At 39.3% G+C, this 17,192-nt stretch overlaps 1 protein-coding gene across 50 annotated transcripts in view; it reads left to right on the top strand.

The window, feature by feature from the left end:
• trol (terribly reduced optic lobes) overlaps positions 1-17,192 on the top strand; it is a 960,590-nt gene that overhangs the window by 858,855 nt on the left and 84,543 nt on the right. For all 50 annotated transcript variants that reach the window (XM_070082142.1, XM_070082177.1, XM_070082160.1 and 47 more), the window contains one exon: positions 13,337-13,512. In XM_070082142.1, coding sequence (XP_069938243.1) covers positions 13,337-13,512 — 176 coding nt within the window. The remainder of the gene's footprint in view (positions 1-13,336; positions 13,513-17,192) is intronic.

Genomic DNA, 17,192 nt, shown 5'->3' with positions numbered 1-17,192 from the left:
GAGTGGGTAGGGGATGTGTAGATCAGGTGTTTACATTGAAGCATATATGTGAACAGTATTTAGATAAAGATAGGGAAGTTTTTATTGCATTTATGGATTTAGAAAAGGCATATGATAGAGTGGATAGAGGAGCAATGTGGCAGATGTTGCAAGTATATGGAATAGGTGGTAAGTTATTAAATGCTGTAAAGAGTTTTTATGAGGATAGTGAGGCTCAGGTTAGGGTGTGTAGAAGAGAGGGAGACTACTTCCCGGTAAAAGTAGGTCTTAGACAGGGATGTGTAATGTCACCATGGTTGTTTAATATATTTATAGATGGGGTTGTAAAGGAAGTAAATGCTAGGGTGTTTGGGAGAGGGGTGGGATTAAATTATGGGGAATCAAATTCAAAATGGGAATTGACACAGTTACTTTTTGCTGATGATACTGTGCTTATGGGAGATTCTAAAGAAAAATTGCAAAGGTTAGTGGATGAGTTTGGGAATGTGTGTAAAGGTAGAAAGTTGAAAGTGAACATAGAAAAGAGTAAGGTGATGAGGGTGTCAAATGATTTAGATAAAGAAAAATTGGATATCAAATTGGGGAGGAGGAGTATGGAAGAAGTGAATGTTTTCAGATACTTGGGAGTTGACGTGTCGGCGGATGGATTTATGAAGGATGAGGTTAATCATAGAATTGATGAGGGAAAAAAGGTGAGTGGTGCGTTGAGGTATATGTGGAGTCAAAAAACGTTATCTATGGAGGCAAAGAAGGGAATGTATGAAAGTATAGTAGTACCAACACTCTTATATGGGTGTGAAGCTTGGGTGGTAAATGCAGCAGCGAGGAGACGGTTGGAGGCAGCGGAGATGTCCTGTTTAAGGGCAATGTGTGGTGTAAATATTATGCAGAAAATTCGGAGTGTGGAAATTAGGAGAAGGTGTGGAGTTAATAAAAGTATTAGTCAGAGGGCAGAAGAGGGGTTGTTGAGGTGGTTTGGTCATTTAGAGAGAATGGATCACAGTAGAATGACATGGAAAGCATATAAATCTATAGGGGAAGGAAGGCGGGGTAGGGGTCGTCCTCGAAAGGGTTGGAGAGAGGGGGTAAAGGAGGTTTTGTGGGTAAGGGGCTTGGACTTCCAGCAAGCGTGCGTGAGCGTGTTAGATAGGAGTGAATGGAGACGAATGGTACTTGGGACCTGACGATCTGTTGGAGTGTGAGCAGGGTAATATTTAGTGAAGGGATTCAGGGAAACCGGTTATTTTCATATAGTCGGACTTGAGTCCTGGAAATGGGAAGTACAATGCCTGCACTTTAAAGGAGGGGTTTGGGATATTGGCAGTTTGGAGGGATATGTTGTGTATCTTTATATGTTTATGCTTCTAGACTGTTGTATTCTGAGCACCTCTGCAAAAACAGTGATAATGTGCGAGTGTGGTGAAAGTGTTGAATGATGATGAAAGTATTTTCTTTTTGGGGATTTTCTTTCTTTTTTGGGTCACCCTGCCTCGGTGGGAGACGGCCGACTTGTTGAAAAAAAAAAAAAAAAAAAAAAAAAAAAGTCCACACTTGCAGCACCTGGGCCAAATTCATGGAGCTCCTTATTTAGGAAGTGCAAAATACCACTAGCACAAACACCCAGTATTCTTTGGAAAAAAGAGCTTAGATCTAGGCAAAATCCCAGAGGCATTAAAAAATGCAGACATAGAAAAAGTCCTAGAAAGGATGGCAAGACACAAAATTACAAAGTTTATGGAAAAGCATGACTTACATAACCTAAGTCAGCATGGATTTATAACAGAAAGATCACACTTATCAAAGCTGCTAAACCATTATACAAAAAAATTACAGAGGTTTTCAAAGAAAACCAAGCTGCTGATGTGGTTTACAAGGGCTTTACAAAGGCATTTGATAAACATGATCGTGGAGTGGATGCTAATAAAATAAGGTCAGTAGGTACAACAATAAAAGTAGGTAAATGGATATTCAATTTTCTGACAAACAGAACACAATGAATAGTAATAAACCTAGCCTTAGTCAAGTAGAAACATTCAGTATCCCAAGACACGGTTCTGGTGCCTTTACTGTTTCTCATCTGCATGGCAGATGTGGATGAATTGGGTTTAATAATGTCAGCTGCTTTATTATTTATAGAGCACAAAGGCCAATGCTGCAAAGGTCAGAAAAATGACAGTCTATAACAAGAGCTTTCAAAACGAGAAATAATGCCAATGATGACACTTCAAATCATATGTGCTCTCTTGCTTTGAGTGCTTGTCAGTGTTCACAGCTCCATTTGAAGCAGGAGAGATATCAGAGCCTGAAAAGATATTGTGATCATTTACTACTAACAAAGAGCCAATAAAACATTTAAAATACTGGGCCTGCCTAGATGTACTGGAAATGTCTACAAGGTCCAGCAATTCTGGGATGGGATTTTATCATTTTTGGCCTGGCAGCTGAGGAAGGCACTACTCATGGGCTAGAAAGTAGATTTGAGAAAATCTACATAGGGAAGATACTTGAATGCATAGTCCCAAATTTGCACTACTATAACAATGTACTGAGTGATAGATGTGGGTAGAAGCATAAAAATATTCCAGGTGAAAAGCAGGGAAACCATGGATATAATAAGAGAAGAATGTGCCAACATTTGTGGTCTAAAACTATTCAATCTGCTACCAGCAGATATCAGAAATATTGTTGGAACAAATCCATTACTTTTCAAGAGGAAACTGGATCACTACCTCAGTCATATTCTAAATCAACCAAGCTTAGATGGACATTTGGGCTAGCAGGCTGCTAATGGACATTTGGGCCAGCAGGCCACTAATGGACATTTAGGCCAGCAGGCCGCTAATGGACATTTGGGCCAGCAGGCTGCTAATAGCAACAGCCCAGTTGACCAGGTAATCAACAGAAAAGCCTGGCCTCAGACCAGGCTACAAGAGTAAATAAACTCTTAAAACCAGTTACAGGTGTATTATAGATATAATTTACCCAAAGTAGCTCATAATGCTTGACTACCACTCTGAATCATGGTTTGAAATTCCACATCAGTGATTTCATCATGATTCTCTCGTGGAATGCGTCCATAATGGATACTAAGGGTGTGAAATATATATTTGAAAAGAAGTTGGATGTCCTGGCCCTAAGCGAAACAAAGCTGAAGGGGGTAGGAGAGTTTCAGTGGGGGGAAATAAATGGGATTAAATCTGGAGTATCTGAGAGAGTTAGAGCAAAGGAAGGGGTAGCAGTAATGTTAAATGATCAGTTATGGAAGGAGAAAAGAGAATATGAATGTGTAAATTCAAGAATTATGTGGATTAAAGTAAAGGTTGGATGCGAGAAGTGGGTCATAATAAGCGTGTATGCACCTGGAGAAGAGAGGAATGCAGAGGAGAGAGAGAGATTTTGGGAGATGTTAAGTGAATGTATAGGAGCCTTTGAACCAAGTGAGAGAGTAATTGTGGTAGGGGACTTGAATGCTAAAGTAGGAGAAACTTTTAGAGAGGGTGTGGTAGGTAAGTTTGGGGTGCCAGGTGTAAATGATAATGGGAGCCCTTTGATTGAACTTTGTATAGAAAGGGGTTTAGTTATAGGTAATACATATTTTAAGAAAAAGAGGATAAATAAGTATACACGATATGATGTAGGGCGAAATGACAGTAGTTTGTTGGATTATGTATTGGTAGATAAAAGACTGTTGAGTAGACTTCAGGATGTACATGTTTATAGAGGGGCCACAGATATATCAGATCACTTTCTAGTTGTAGCTACACTGAGAGTAAAAGGTAGATGGGATACAAGGAGAATAGAAGCATCAGGGAAGAGAGAGGTGAAGGTTTATAAACTAAAAGAGGAGGCAGTTAGGGTAAGATATAAACAGCTATTGGAGGATAGATGGGCTAATGAGAGCATAGGCAATGGGGTCGAAGAGGTATGGGGTAGGTTTAAAAATGTAGTGTTAGAGTGTTCAGCAGAAGTTTGTGGTTACAGGAAAGTGGGTGCAGGAGGGAAGAGGAGCGATTGGTGGAATGATGATGTAAAGAGAGTAGTAAGGGAGAAAAAGTTAGCATATGAGAAGTTTATACAAAGTAGAAGTGATGCAAGGAGGGAAGAGTATATGGAGAAAAAGAGAGAAGTTAAGAGAGTGGTGAAGCAATGTAAAAAGAGAGCAAATGAGAGAGTGGGTGAGATGTTATCAACAAATTTTGTTGAAAATAAGAAAAAGTTTTGGAGTGAGATTAACAAGTTAAGAAAGCCTAGAGAACAAATGGATTTGTCAGTTAAAAATAGGAGAGGAGAGTTATTAAATGGAGAGTTAGAGGTATTGGGAAGATGGAAGGAATATTTTGAGGAATTGTTAAATGTTGATGAAGATAGGGAAGCTGTGATTTCGTGTATAGGGCAAGGAGGAATAACATCTTGTAGGAGTGAGGAAGAGCCAGTTGTGAGTGTGGGGGAAGTTCGTGAGGCAGTAGGTAAAATGAAAGGGGGTAAGGCAGCCGGGATTGATGGGATAAAGATAGAAATGTTAAAAGCAGGTGGGGATATAGTTTTGGAGTGGTTGGTGCAATTATTTAATAAATGTATGGAAGAAGGTAAGGTACCTAGGGATTGGCAGAGAGCATGCATAGTTCCTTTGTATAAAGGCAAAGGGGATAAAAGAGAGTGCAAAAATTATAGGGGGATAAGTCTGTTGAGTGTACCTGGTAAAGTGTATGGTAGAGTTATAATTGAAAGAATTAAGAGTAAGACGGAGAATAGGATAGCAGATGAACAAGGAGGCTTTAGGAAAGGTAGGGGGTGTGTGGACCAGGTGTTTACAGTGAAACATATAAGTGAACAGTATTTAGATAAGGCTAAAGAGGTCTTTGTGGCATTTATGGATTTGGAAAAGGCGTATGACAGGGTGGATAGGGGGGCAATGTGGCAGATGTTGCAAGTGTATGGTGTAGGAGGTAGGTTACTGAAAGCAGTGAAGAGTTTTTACGAGGATAGTGAGGCTCAAGTTAGAGTATGTAGGAAAGAGGGAAATTTTTTCCCAGTAAAAGTAGGCCTTAGACAAGGATGTGTGATGTCACCGTGGTTGTTTAATATATTTATAGATGGGGTTGTAAGAGAAGTAAATGCGAGGGTCTTGGCAAGAGGCGTGGAGTTAAAAGATAAAGAATCACACACAAAGTGGGAGTTGTCACAGCTGCTCTTTGCTGATGACACTGTGCTCTTGGGAGATTCTGAAGAGAAGTTGCAGAGATTGGTGGATGAATTTGGTAGGGTGTGCAAAAGAAGAAAATTAAAGGTGAATACAGGAAAGAGTAAGGTTATGAGGATAACAAAAAGATTAGGTGATGAAAGATTGAATATCAGATTGGAGGGAGAGAGTATGGAGGAGGTGAACGTATTCAGATATTTGGGAGTGGACGTGTCAGCAGATGGGTCTATGAAAGATGAGGTGAATCATAGAATTGATGAGGGAAAAAGAGTGAGTGGTGCACTTAGGAGTCTGTGGAGACAAAGAACTTTGTCCTTGGAGGCAAAGAGGGGAATGTATGAGAGTATAGTTTTACCAACGCTCTTATATGGGTGTGAAGCGTGGGTGATGAATGTTGCAGCGAGGAGAAGGCTGGAGGCAGTGGAGATGTCATGTCTGAGGGCAATGTGTGGTGTGAATATAATGCAGAGAATTCGTAGTTTGGAAGTTAGGAGGAGGTGCGGGATTACCAAAACTGTTGTCCAGAGGGCTGAGGAAGGGTTGTTGAGGTGGTTCGGACATGTAGAGAGAATGGAGCGAAACAGAATGACTTCAAGAGTGTATCAGTCTGTAGTGGAAGGAAGGCGGGGTAGGGGTCGGCCTAGGAAGGGTTGGAGGGAGGGGGTAAAGGAGGTTTTGTGTGCGAGGGGCTTGGACTTCCAGCAGGCATGCGTGAGCGTGTTTGATAGGAGTGAATGGAGACAAATGGTTTTTAATACTTGACGTGCTGTTGGAGTGTGAGCAAAGTAACATTTATGAAGGGATTCAGGGAAACCGGCAGGCCGGACTTGAGTCCTGGAGATGGGAAGTACAGTGCCTGCACTCTGAAGGAGGGGTGTTAATGTTGCAGTTTAAAAACTGTAGTGTAAAGCACCCTTCTGGCAAGACAGTGATGGAGTGAATGATGGTGAAAGTTTTTCTTTTTCGGGCCACCCTGCCTTGGTGGGAATCGGCCGGTGTGATAATAAAAAATAATAAAATGCTTAGCTATTTGGTGCAGTATTTTTTAATCACTGGAGATTTTTCTAATAAATTAAAATGTTAAAATAGTTGTGATCATGAAAGATCTGGAAAATAATAGTTTGCAAAACCTAATAAATCCTTCATATTTCTGATTACTGTATACCTGCTTTACTTTTATTATGCTTCACATGATGACTGGATAACATTGGTGAGCTTTTCTTATTGTTTTACTGTATGAGTTTAAAAAATATGCCGAATGAGTTTTCATTGAGACGACACTTTGCTCAGGGTTGAGCTTTATCATCTTATACTTTATCATGTCTTGTCTCATGGAGAGTGAAGTATAAACAATAAAGGCACTTATGTTAGAAGCTGATGATGTAGCTAGCAGAGCACAGCAGTTGGCCAACTGGATCATTATTTAGAGTTGCACTGTTCTTGAATAAGAGAACACTGCTCCATCATCCATAGTCAAGATTATTTAACCCTTTCAGGGTCCGTCCCGTAGATCAACGGCTTTACGTTCAGGGTCCAAACCGTAGATCTACGTCATGAGCTCAGTTCACTCTGATAAACTGTGAGTGGTAAATTTGGGCCTAGATATGAGAGAATACATCGATGTGGTATGTGTGCACCACATAAAACAAATCCTGCAGCACACTGTGTATAATGAGAGAAAAAAAACTGAGACCATGATTTTCGATTAAAACAGCGACTTTGCAGTGTTTTTTCGTATGTTTTTTATAGTTGTATTTGTGATTTCTTGGTCTCATTTGATAGAATGGAAGACATATTACAAAAATAGAGATAATTTTGATTGGTGTTAGCACTGGAAATGGCTTGAAATTGAGTTTAAAGTGGCGGAAATGTTAAATTTTTGCCGATGTTCAAGAGTAAACAAACGACCTCACAAGTCTAATACACGCCAGCTGGTGGGTCTAATATACATTCACAAATGTGGTGATGATATTTATACAATTATTACAATATTGCATAACAGTAAATCTTCTATTTTTTGGTGTGAATAAAAATTCATTATGTGAATAAAAAATCAAAATGGAATTTATTTGTAAAGCCTCAAAACATAACTAATGAACAGAGGAAATGTTAGTTTAGTGCCAGGAATACCTACATTGTTTATTCTGGACCCTATTTTGAAATTGGAATATTTTGAACTTTGTGTTAAATTGGCCAAATTACCAATTTCCGGTCACTTTATTTTGTAGTTGAAACAGTTGACTTGGCGATTTCTTGTGCTCAATCGATAGAATAGAAGCAATACTAGTGAAATAGCTGAGAATTTGGTCGACTGGAATAATGTAATTGGTCTAAAATGGGAGTCAAAGTCGGCAAAATCGCCGATTCGTAAATATCGCTGACACATCAAAATTCACGAGAGCATAATTTCGTCAATTTTCCATCAAATTTCGTACTTTTTGTTTTATTACATTCACAAAAAGATTCTCTACCATTTCATAAGAAAAAATAACAATTTTTTTTTTTTTAAATTCTTGGACACTGGGGCACCACTTCAGATTTTGGCCTTGGACCCTGAAAGGGTTAACCTGCTACCAGCAGATATCAGAAATATTACCAAAGCAAATATAGAGGTTTTTCAAGTGAAAAATGAATCACTGCCTGTGTCAAGTATTAACAGTTATGATGTCTAAGCCCAGAAACAACTCATCCAAAACTGTAGTCAGAAGGCCCACAAAATCCTATTACCTCCCAAAGATAAGAGCTTAGCTTGTCTTTCCCACAGGCAACGCTGCAAATTTTCTCACCAAGACACTGAAGAGAAGGGACACTAATATAGCAGTTGTCATATCAAAACACACTTGTTATGATTCCTACAATGATGCTCATTGTATATTTTCATGTCTGGTAATGACCAGACATGAAAATACACAATGAGCATCATTGATGGTATATACACCATTCCATGTGCAGACCATGATAAACAACATGAAGGAGAGCTGCCACAGAGCTTAGACACCAGAATTCCATAACAGTATGCTTGTAGGAATCATAACACAAACATTCACCACTACAAATATGCACACCCTGTGTGTGGGAAGACAGATAGATCCTGATGACAGTGCCTGGAATTAATGGTCATTGACACAACAGACACTACTGATTAGAACTTGGGTTACATTAGATAATGCATGCAACACTACTGGTAACTGATACTACTGAGAGAGGAACCTTCTGCATGCATTATCTAACGTAATCCATCAACAGCTCAAACTTTAAGAATAGAGCAGTAAGTTGACTGCAGTGCTCCACTACCCAAAGCATCAGCACCTGATATATAATTTTTTCCATGAGTTGTATAGTGTGTGTTTAAAAGGTATCCCAATTATGATGTGTTCACCCTTCTGGCACAGATATTAAAATTCAAGTGACCCTCCCATCTGCAACATCGAAACCCCTTCTTCAGAGTGCTGGCACTGTACTTCACACCTCCAGGAATCAGGTTCAGCTAACCAGGATTCCTGAATCCCTTCAAAAATGTTACTTTGCTCACATTCCAACGGCAGATCAAGCCATATTATTATTATTATTATTATTATTATTATTATTATTATAAATGGTGTAAAGAGTTTTTATGAGGATAGTGAGGCTCAGGTTAGGGTGTGTAGAAGAGAGGGAGACTACTTCCCGGTAAAAGTAGGTCTTAGACAGGGATGGGTAATGTCACCATGGTTGTTTAGTATATTTATAGATGGGGTTGTAAAAGGAGTAAATGCTAGGGTGTTCGGGAGAGGGGTAGGATTAAATTATGGGGAATTAAATACAAAATGGGGAGTGACACAGTTACTTTTTGCTGATGATACTGTGCTTATGGAGATTCTAAAGAAAAATTGCAAAGGTTAGTGGACGAAATTGGGAGTGTGTGTAAAGGTAGAAAGTTGAAAGTGAACATAGAAAAGAATAAGGTGATGAGGGGTATCAAATGATTTAGATAAAGAAAAATTGGATATCAAATTGGGGAGGAGGAGTATGGAAGAAGTGAATGTTTTCAGATACAGTGGACCCTCGCCTAATGCTATTAATCCATTCCTGAGAGCTCAAAGTTAGGCGAATTAATTTTCCCCATAAGAAATAATGGAAATCAAATTAATCCGTTCCTGACACCCCAAAGTATGAACAAAAAAAAATTTTTACCACATGAAATATTAATTTTAATACACACAAACTGAAGAAGACATGCACAGTTACATGACACTTACGTTTATTGAAGATCTGGTGATGATTGATGGGATGGGAGGAGGGGAGACTGTGGACAGTGTTAATGTTTAGAAGGGGAATCCCCTTCCATTAGGACTTGAGGTGGCAAGTCCTTTTCTGGGGTTACTTCCCTTCTTCTTTTAATGCCATTAGGACCAGCTTCAGAGTCACTGGACCTCTGTCGCACAACATATCTGTCCATAGAGGCCTGCACCTCCCATTCCTTTATGACATTCCTAAAGTGTTTCACAACATTGTCAGTGTAATAGTCGCCAGCATGGCTTGCAATAGCTGTGTGAGGGTGATTTTCATCAAAAAAGATTTGCACTTTAAGCCACATTGCACACATTTCCTTAATCTTTGAAGTAGGCAACTTCTTTAATTTCTCTATCCCCTCCTCTGAAGTAGTTTCCTCAGGTGTGGCCTCTTGCTGTTGAAGATGATCTAGCAGCTCATCAGTGGTTAGTTCTTCATTGCCCTCCTCCACCAACTCTTCCACATCCTCCCCACTAACCTCCAACCCCAAGGACTTCCCCAATCCAACAATGGATTCCTCAACTGGCATAGGATTCCCAGGGTTAGCCTCAAACCCTTCAAAATCCCTTTTGTCTACACATTCTGGCCACAGTTTCTTCCAAGCAGAGTTCAAGGTCCTCTTAGTCACTTCCTCCCAAGCCTTACCTATAATGTTTACACAACTGAGGATATTAAAGTGATCTCTCCAAAACTCTCTTAGAGTCAATTGAGTTTCTGAGGTCACTACAAAGCACCATTCAAACATAGCTTTTGTGTACAGTTTCTTGAAGTTGGAAATGACCTGCTGGTCCATGGGCTCCAGGGGAGGAGTGGTATTAGGAGGCAGAAACTTGACCTTAATGAAGTTCATTTCTGCAGAAAGTCGCTCTGCCAAGTCTGAAGGATGGCCAGGAGCATTGTCTAATACCAGGAGGCACTTAAGGTCTAATTTCTTTTCAATTAGGTAATTTTTCACAGTGGGGGCAAATGCATGGTGTAACCAGTCATAGAAAAAGTCCCTAGTGACCCATGCCTTACTGTTTGCCCTCCACAGCACACACAAATTAGCCTTGAGGACATTGTTTTTCCTGAACACTCTGGGAGTTTCAGAGTGATACACCAATAAAGGCTTCACTTTGCAATCACCACTAGCATTGGCACACATCAACAGAGTAAGCCTGTCTTTCATAGGCTTATGTCCTGGGAGTGCCTTTTCCTCCTGAGTAATGTAGGTCCTGTTTGGCGTTTTCTTCCAAAACAGGCCTGTTTCATCACAATTAAACACTTGTTCAGGTTTCAGTCCTTCACTGTCTGTGTACTCCTTGAATTCCTGCACATATTTTTCAGCCGCTTTGTGGTCCGAACTGGCAGCCTCACCATGCCTTATCACACTATGTATGCCATTACGATTCTTAAATCTCTCAAACCAACTTTTACTGGCCTTAAATTCACTCACAACACCACAGTTGCAGGCATTTTTCTAATTAAATCCTCATGCAACTTCCTAGCCTTTTCACATATGATCGCTTGAGAGATGCTATCTCCTGATATTTGTTTTTTGTTTATCCACACCAGTAACAGTCTCTCAACATCTTCTATCACTTGCGATCTCTGTTTCGAAAACAAAGTTGCACCTTTGGCAAGAACAGCTTCCTTGATTGCCGTTTTCTTGCCCACAATAGTAGCAATGGTTGATTGGGGTTTTGTGTACAACCTGGCCAGCTCGGAGACACGCACTCCACTTTCATACTTAGCAATGATCTCTTTCTTCATATCCATAGTAATTCTCACCCTTTTTGCTGTAAGGTTGGCACTAGAAGCTTTCTTGGGGCCCATGGTGACTTATTTTGCAGGTGCAATCACTAAAAAGGCTGTGATAATATGAAATGTCCCGATTGTATGCTTGGAAGCGACCTCGGTGGCTGGCTTGTAAACACTGGCACCCACGGAACAAGTGAGGCGGGCTCAGGCCGCATGTGGATGTGTCTCGAACGAATCGCGTTGAGCGAGTTTTTTAGCGCTAGCCGAGGCAAAATTTTTGCTTTAAAATGTATCGCTAGGCAGATTTAACGTTATGCAATGCGTTCGTTAGGCGAGGGTCCACTGTATTTGGGAGTTGACATGTCAGTGGATGGATTTATGAAGGATGAGGTTAATCATAGAATTGATGAAGTAAAAAAGGTGAATGGTGCATTGAGGTATATGTGGAAGCAAGAAATGTTATCTATAGAGGCAAAGAAGGGAATGTATGAAAGTATACTAGTACCAACACTTTTATATGGGTGTGAAGCTTGGGTTGTAAATGCTGCAGCGAGGAGGCAGTTGGAGACAGTGGAGATGTCCTGTCTAAGGGCAATGTGTGGTGTAAATATTATGCAGAAAATTCGGAGTGTGGAAATTAGGAGGTGTGGAGTTAATAAAAGTATTAGTCAGAGGCCTGAAGAGGGTTTGTTGAGGCGGTTTGGGCATTTAGAGAGAATGGATCAAAGTAGAATGACATGGAGAGCATATAAATCTGTAGGGGAAGGAAGGCGGGGTAGGGGTCATCCTCGAAAAGGTTGGAGGGAGGGGGAGAAGGAGGCATTGTGGGCAAGGGGTTTGGACTTACAGCAAGCAAGCATGAAGTTGTTAGATAGGAGTGAATGGAGACAAATGGTATTTGGGACCTGACGAGCTGTTGGAGTGTGAGCAGGGTAATATTTAGTGAAGGGATTCAGGGAAACCAGTTATTTTATGTAACCGGACTTGAGTCCTGGAAATGGGAAGTACAGTGCCTGCACTCTAAAGGAGAGGTTTGGGATATTGGCAGTTTGGAGGGATATATTGTGTATTTTTATACATATATACTTAGTCTAAACTGTTGCATTCTGGGCACCACTGCCAAAACAGTGATTATGTGTGAGTGAGGTGAAAGTGTTGAATGATGATGAAAGTATTTTCTTTTTGGGGATTTTCTTTCTTTTTGGATCACCCTGCCTCTGTGGGAGACGGCCGACTTGTTGAAAAAAAAAAATCAAAACTAAGCACTAAACCCACGAGGGTCATACAGCACTGCAGGGTAGGGCATGCTAACGGTTTAATATATTTGATTTGAGACTAGCGAGGGTGGAGAGTATAACAGAGGTAGAGTTAATAAGGGCAGCGTACTAGCTCGATCACTAGCTCACTCAGCTCACACACTGAGGTCCGGAATTCGAATCTCCAGTGCTGCTGGACAACATTAGGACGTGTTTCCATAAGACACCTGCTGTCCATGTTCACCCATCAGTATAAAATGGGTACCTGGGTGTTAGTCGACTGGTGTAGGTCACACCCTGGGACAAAACTGACCCAATTTGCCCGAAATGCTCATCATAATAAGTGGCTTTCTATATAGTAGTATGTCATTGATGTCAGCTATGGTCTGTATACCTTGTTCATGTACTTGTAGTAATAAAGATATTACTCTTATTATTATTATTATTTAGACTGTATAATAAATCTGTTGCTGTCAAAAAGTAAAAAAGGGAAGTCAGGCCATAAAAACCAGTTTTACCCTTCCCTGTAACTCTCCTCAGATGACCCTTACCCCTTCCTTCCACCCCAGATTTATATACCTTGGCCATCCTATTCTGTTACATCCTTTCTAAATCCAAAATTACCTTAACTCTTCCTTAACTATCTGAATTGTATCTCTGGTAACCCGAGTGAAACAAAGTCCTGATAAAAGCTCATTTTGCATATTATGTCTTTATACCCTATACTTGTTGGCATTATGCCTCTACATCTATTTTTTATTTTATTTTATTTGAACTAAAGTAACTAAAATCTGAAATTATTTTATTTGCAGTCATTCTTATGAGAGTAAAGAGTTCTTTCATATGTATTCGTATTTTTTTATTACAGATATAATATCAACTGAAACTATTCACATTGGCCATAAACCCCGTTCAGTGGAGACTAGATCTGCAGCTTATGGCTTAGGAGTAGTGATGGAGTGTCGTGTGTCCCTCGCACCTCCAGTGTCATACACATGGAATAAACAAGGAGGGAAATTACCTGTAAATTCAGCTGTTCAAGATGTGAGTAACTAATTACATTTTATGCTTTCTTTAGCATTGAAAATTATCTTATTCATAGTGTATTCAGAAAAAATTACAAGTTTTTCAAGTCTTTAACCCATTTGTTTAATTATGCAATCTCATGGTTGGTGCCTCACAGGTGTCTTACTGCTGTAAAAAAAGAAGAAAGTGCTCATATGAACTTCATTATTTTTTATCCTTTTAACTGTGGCCAACATACTAGTACAAACAATATTTTATGCCTTCATATATGCTACCTGCTAATAACGAACCTTTTTTCTAAAAATGGGAAATAGGCTTGATCAATTACTTCTTACAAACTTGAAGAAATCCTTAAGATTACAATGGTTTTGATGAGAATGGTGTGCTCTTACAAAGCTTCTCACTTTGATGAAATCCAAGGAAAAACAGGGCTTGTATCCTACTGAAATCGTCTGTTTTTTCTTTTAAGTGCATATTCTTAATCAGCATAAAAAATAGTACCAAAGGATTGATTTTAAGCATTTTGTAAAAACCCTCTTAAAAAATGGCTTAAAATGTGATTTTTTAGGGTTAAAAACTATTCTAAAAATAAGAAATAGGCCTGATGAAACTGTTTGCTTAATCAATTACTTCCTATAAATATATATATATATATATATATATAAATATATATATATATATATATATATATATATATATATATATATATATATATATATTTTTTTTTTTTTTTTTTTTTTTTTTCAACAAGTCGGCCGTCTCCCACCGAGGCAGGGTGACCCAAAAAAGAAAGAAAATCCCCAAAAAGAAAATACTTTCATCATCATTCAACACTTTCACCACACTCGCACATTATCACTGTTTTTGCAGAGGTGCTCAGAATACAACAGTCTAGAAGCATAAACATATAAAGATACACAACATATCCCTCCAAACTGCCAATATCCCAAACCCCTCCTTTAAAGTGCAGGCATTGTACTTCCCATTTCCAGGACTCAAGTCCGACTATATGAAAATAACCGGTTTCCCTGAATCCCTTCACTAAATATTACCCTGCTCACACTCCAACAGATCGTCAGGTCCCAAGTACCATTCGTCTCCATTCACTCCTATCTAACACGCTCACGCACGCTTGCTGGAAGTCCAAGCCCCTTATAATATATATATATATATATATATATAATATATATATATATATAATATATATATATATATATATATATATATATGTACACAAATATATATATATACACACTCTTTTTTTCTTTCAACGTACCAGCCGTATCCCACTGAGGTGGGGTGGCCCAAAAGGGAACAACGAAAGTTTCTCCTTTTACATTTAGTAATATATACAGGAGAAGGGGTTACTAGCCCCTTGCTCCCGGCATTTCATTCGCCTCTTACAACACGCATGGCTTACGGAGGAAGGATTCTGTTCCACTTCCCCATGGAGATATGAGGAAATAAACAAGAACAAGAACTAGAAAGAAAATAGCAGAAAACCCAGAGGGGTGTGTATATATATATGCTTGTACATGTATGTGTAGTGTGACCTAAGTGTAAGTAGAAGTAGCAAGATATACCTGAAATCTTGCATGTTTGTGAGACAGACAAAAGACACCAGCAATCCTACCATCATGTAAAACAATTACAGGCTTTCGTTTTACACTCACTTGGCAGGACGGTAGTACCTCCCTGGGCGGTTGCTGTCTACCAACTTACTACCTAGGATATATACACACACTTTCTTTTTTTTTTTTTTTTTTTTCAACAAGTTGACCGTCTCCCACCGAGGCAGTGTAACCCAAAAAAAAAGAAAGAAAATCCCCAAAAAGAAAATACTTTCATCATCATTCAACACTTTCACTACACTCGCACATTATCACTGTTTTTGCAGAGGTGCTCAGAATACAACAGTTTAGAAGCATACACATATAAAGATACACAACATATCCCTCCAAACTGCCAATATCCCAAACCCCTCCTTTAAAGTGCAGGCATTGTACTTCCCATTTCCAGGACTCAAGTCCGACTATGTAAAAATAACTGGTTTCCCTGAATCCCTTCACTAAATATTACCCTGCTCACATTCCAACAGATCGTCAGGTCCCAAGTACCATTCGTCTCCATTCACTCCTATCTAACACGCTCACACACGCTTGCTGGAAGTCCAAGCCCCTTGCCCACAAAACCTCCTTTACCCCCTTTCTCCAACCCTTTTGAGGACGACCCCTACCCCGCCTTCCTTCCCCTATAGATTTATATGCTTTCCATGTCATTCTACTTTGATCCATTCTCTCTAAATGATCAAACCACCTCAACAACCCCTCTTCTGCCCTCTGACTAATACTTTTATTAACTCCACACCTTTTCCTAATTTTCACACTCCGAATTTTCTGCATAATATTTACACCACACATTGCCCTTAACCCTTTGAGGGTCGACAGGCCCTCTCCGAAACTCGTTCTCAGGGTCGGCCAAATTTAAAAAAAAAAAAAAATTATTTTCTCTTATGAAAAGATAGAGAATCTTTTCCCGATCATAAAGACACCAAAAGTTTGAAATTTGATAGAAAACTTACGGAATTATGCTCTCGCAAAGTTAGCGGTCTCGGCGATGTTTACGCATCGGCGATTTTGCCCACTTTGAGCCCCATTTTCGGCCAATTTCACTGTACTAGTCGACAAAAAACATGAATAGTTCGCTAGAACTCCATTTTTTCTATCGAATGGGTGCACGAAACCACTCATTTATGAAATTCAACTATCCAGTACAGTGGTCAGAATTTAGCAATTTTGCCAATTTCACACAAATTTCAAAAGATGCCAATTTCCGAATAGGGTCCAGAATAAACAAGAAAGACATTCCTAGCACTAAAATGACATTTCCTCTAGTTATTAGTAACGTCTCAAGGCCCCTCTTATATTCTTTTGCTTTCCACTTTGAATTTTTATTTTCACAAAAAATATAAGATTTACTGTTATGCAGACTACTGCATTAGTGTAAAAAATGGTATAAATATTATTGGTGCACTTGTGAAAGAATATTAGACTCACCAGTTGACGTGTATTGCACGCTTGGCACGATTTGTGTACTTTTGAAGTTTGGTAAAAATCGAACATTTCTGCTACTTTGAGCTCAATTTCAAGGCACTTTTCTTTGCAAAACCAGTCAAAATCATCTCAATTTCTGTAATATGTCTTCCATTCTATAAAATGAGACCAAGAAAACTAGAATACAACAATAAATACCATACGAAAATACACTGCAAAGTCGCTGATTTATTAAAAAAAAATGGTCAAAGTTTTTTTTTTTCTCATTATGCACTGTGTGCTGCAGGATTTTTTTTAGACTGTGCACACTGACCACATAGACCCATTCTTTCATATGAAGGCCTACCAGCTTTCTCCCACTAGATTTGAGGCCGCTAGAATTTATGAGTACTAGTACGTCAAAAACCCCTACGCGTAAGACGTACTAGTACGACGAAAACCCTCAAAGGGTTAAACAGGACATCTCCACTGCCTCCAACCGTCTCCTCGCTGCTGCATTTACCACCCAAGCTTCACACCCATATAAGAGTGTTGGTACTACTATACTTTCATGCATTCCCTTCTTTGCCTCTATAGATAACGTTTTTTGACTCCACATATACCTCAACGCACCACTCACCTTTTTTCCCTCATCAATTCTATGAT

This window comes from Cherax quadricarinatus, chromosome 7 (genome assembly GCF_038502225.1).
Source record: "Cherax quadricarinatus isolate ZL_2023a chromosome 7, ASM3850222v1, whole genome shotgun sequence".
Classification (NCBI taxonomy): domain Eukaryota; kingdom Metazoa; phylum Arthropoda; class Malacostraca; order Decapoda; family Parastacidae; genus Cherax; species Cherax quadricarinatus.
Note: the sequence above shows the minus strand (reverse complement) of the source record. Positions and strands in the feature narration are given on the sequence as shown.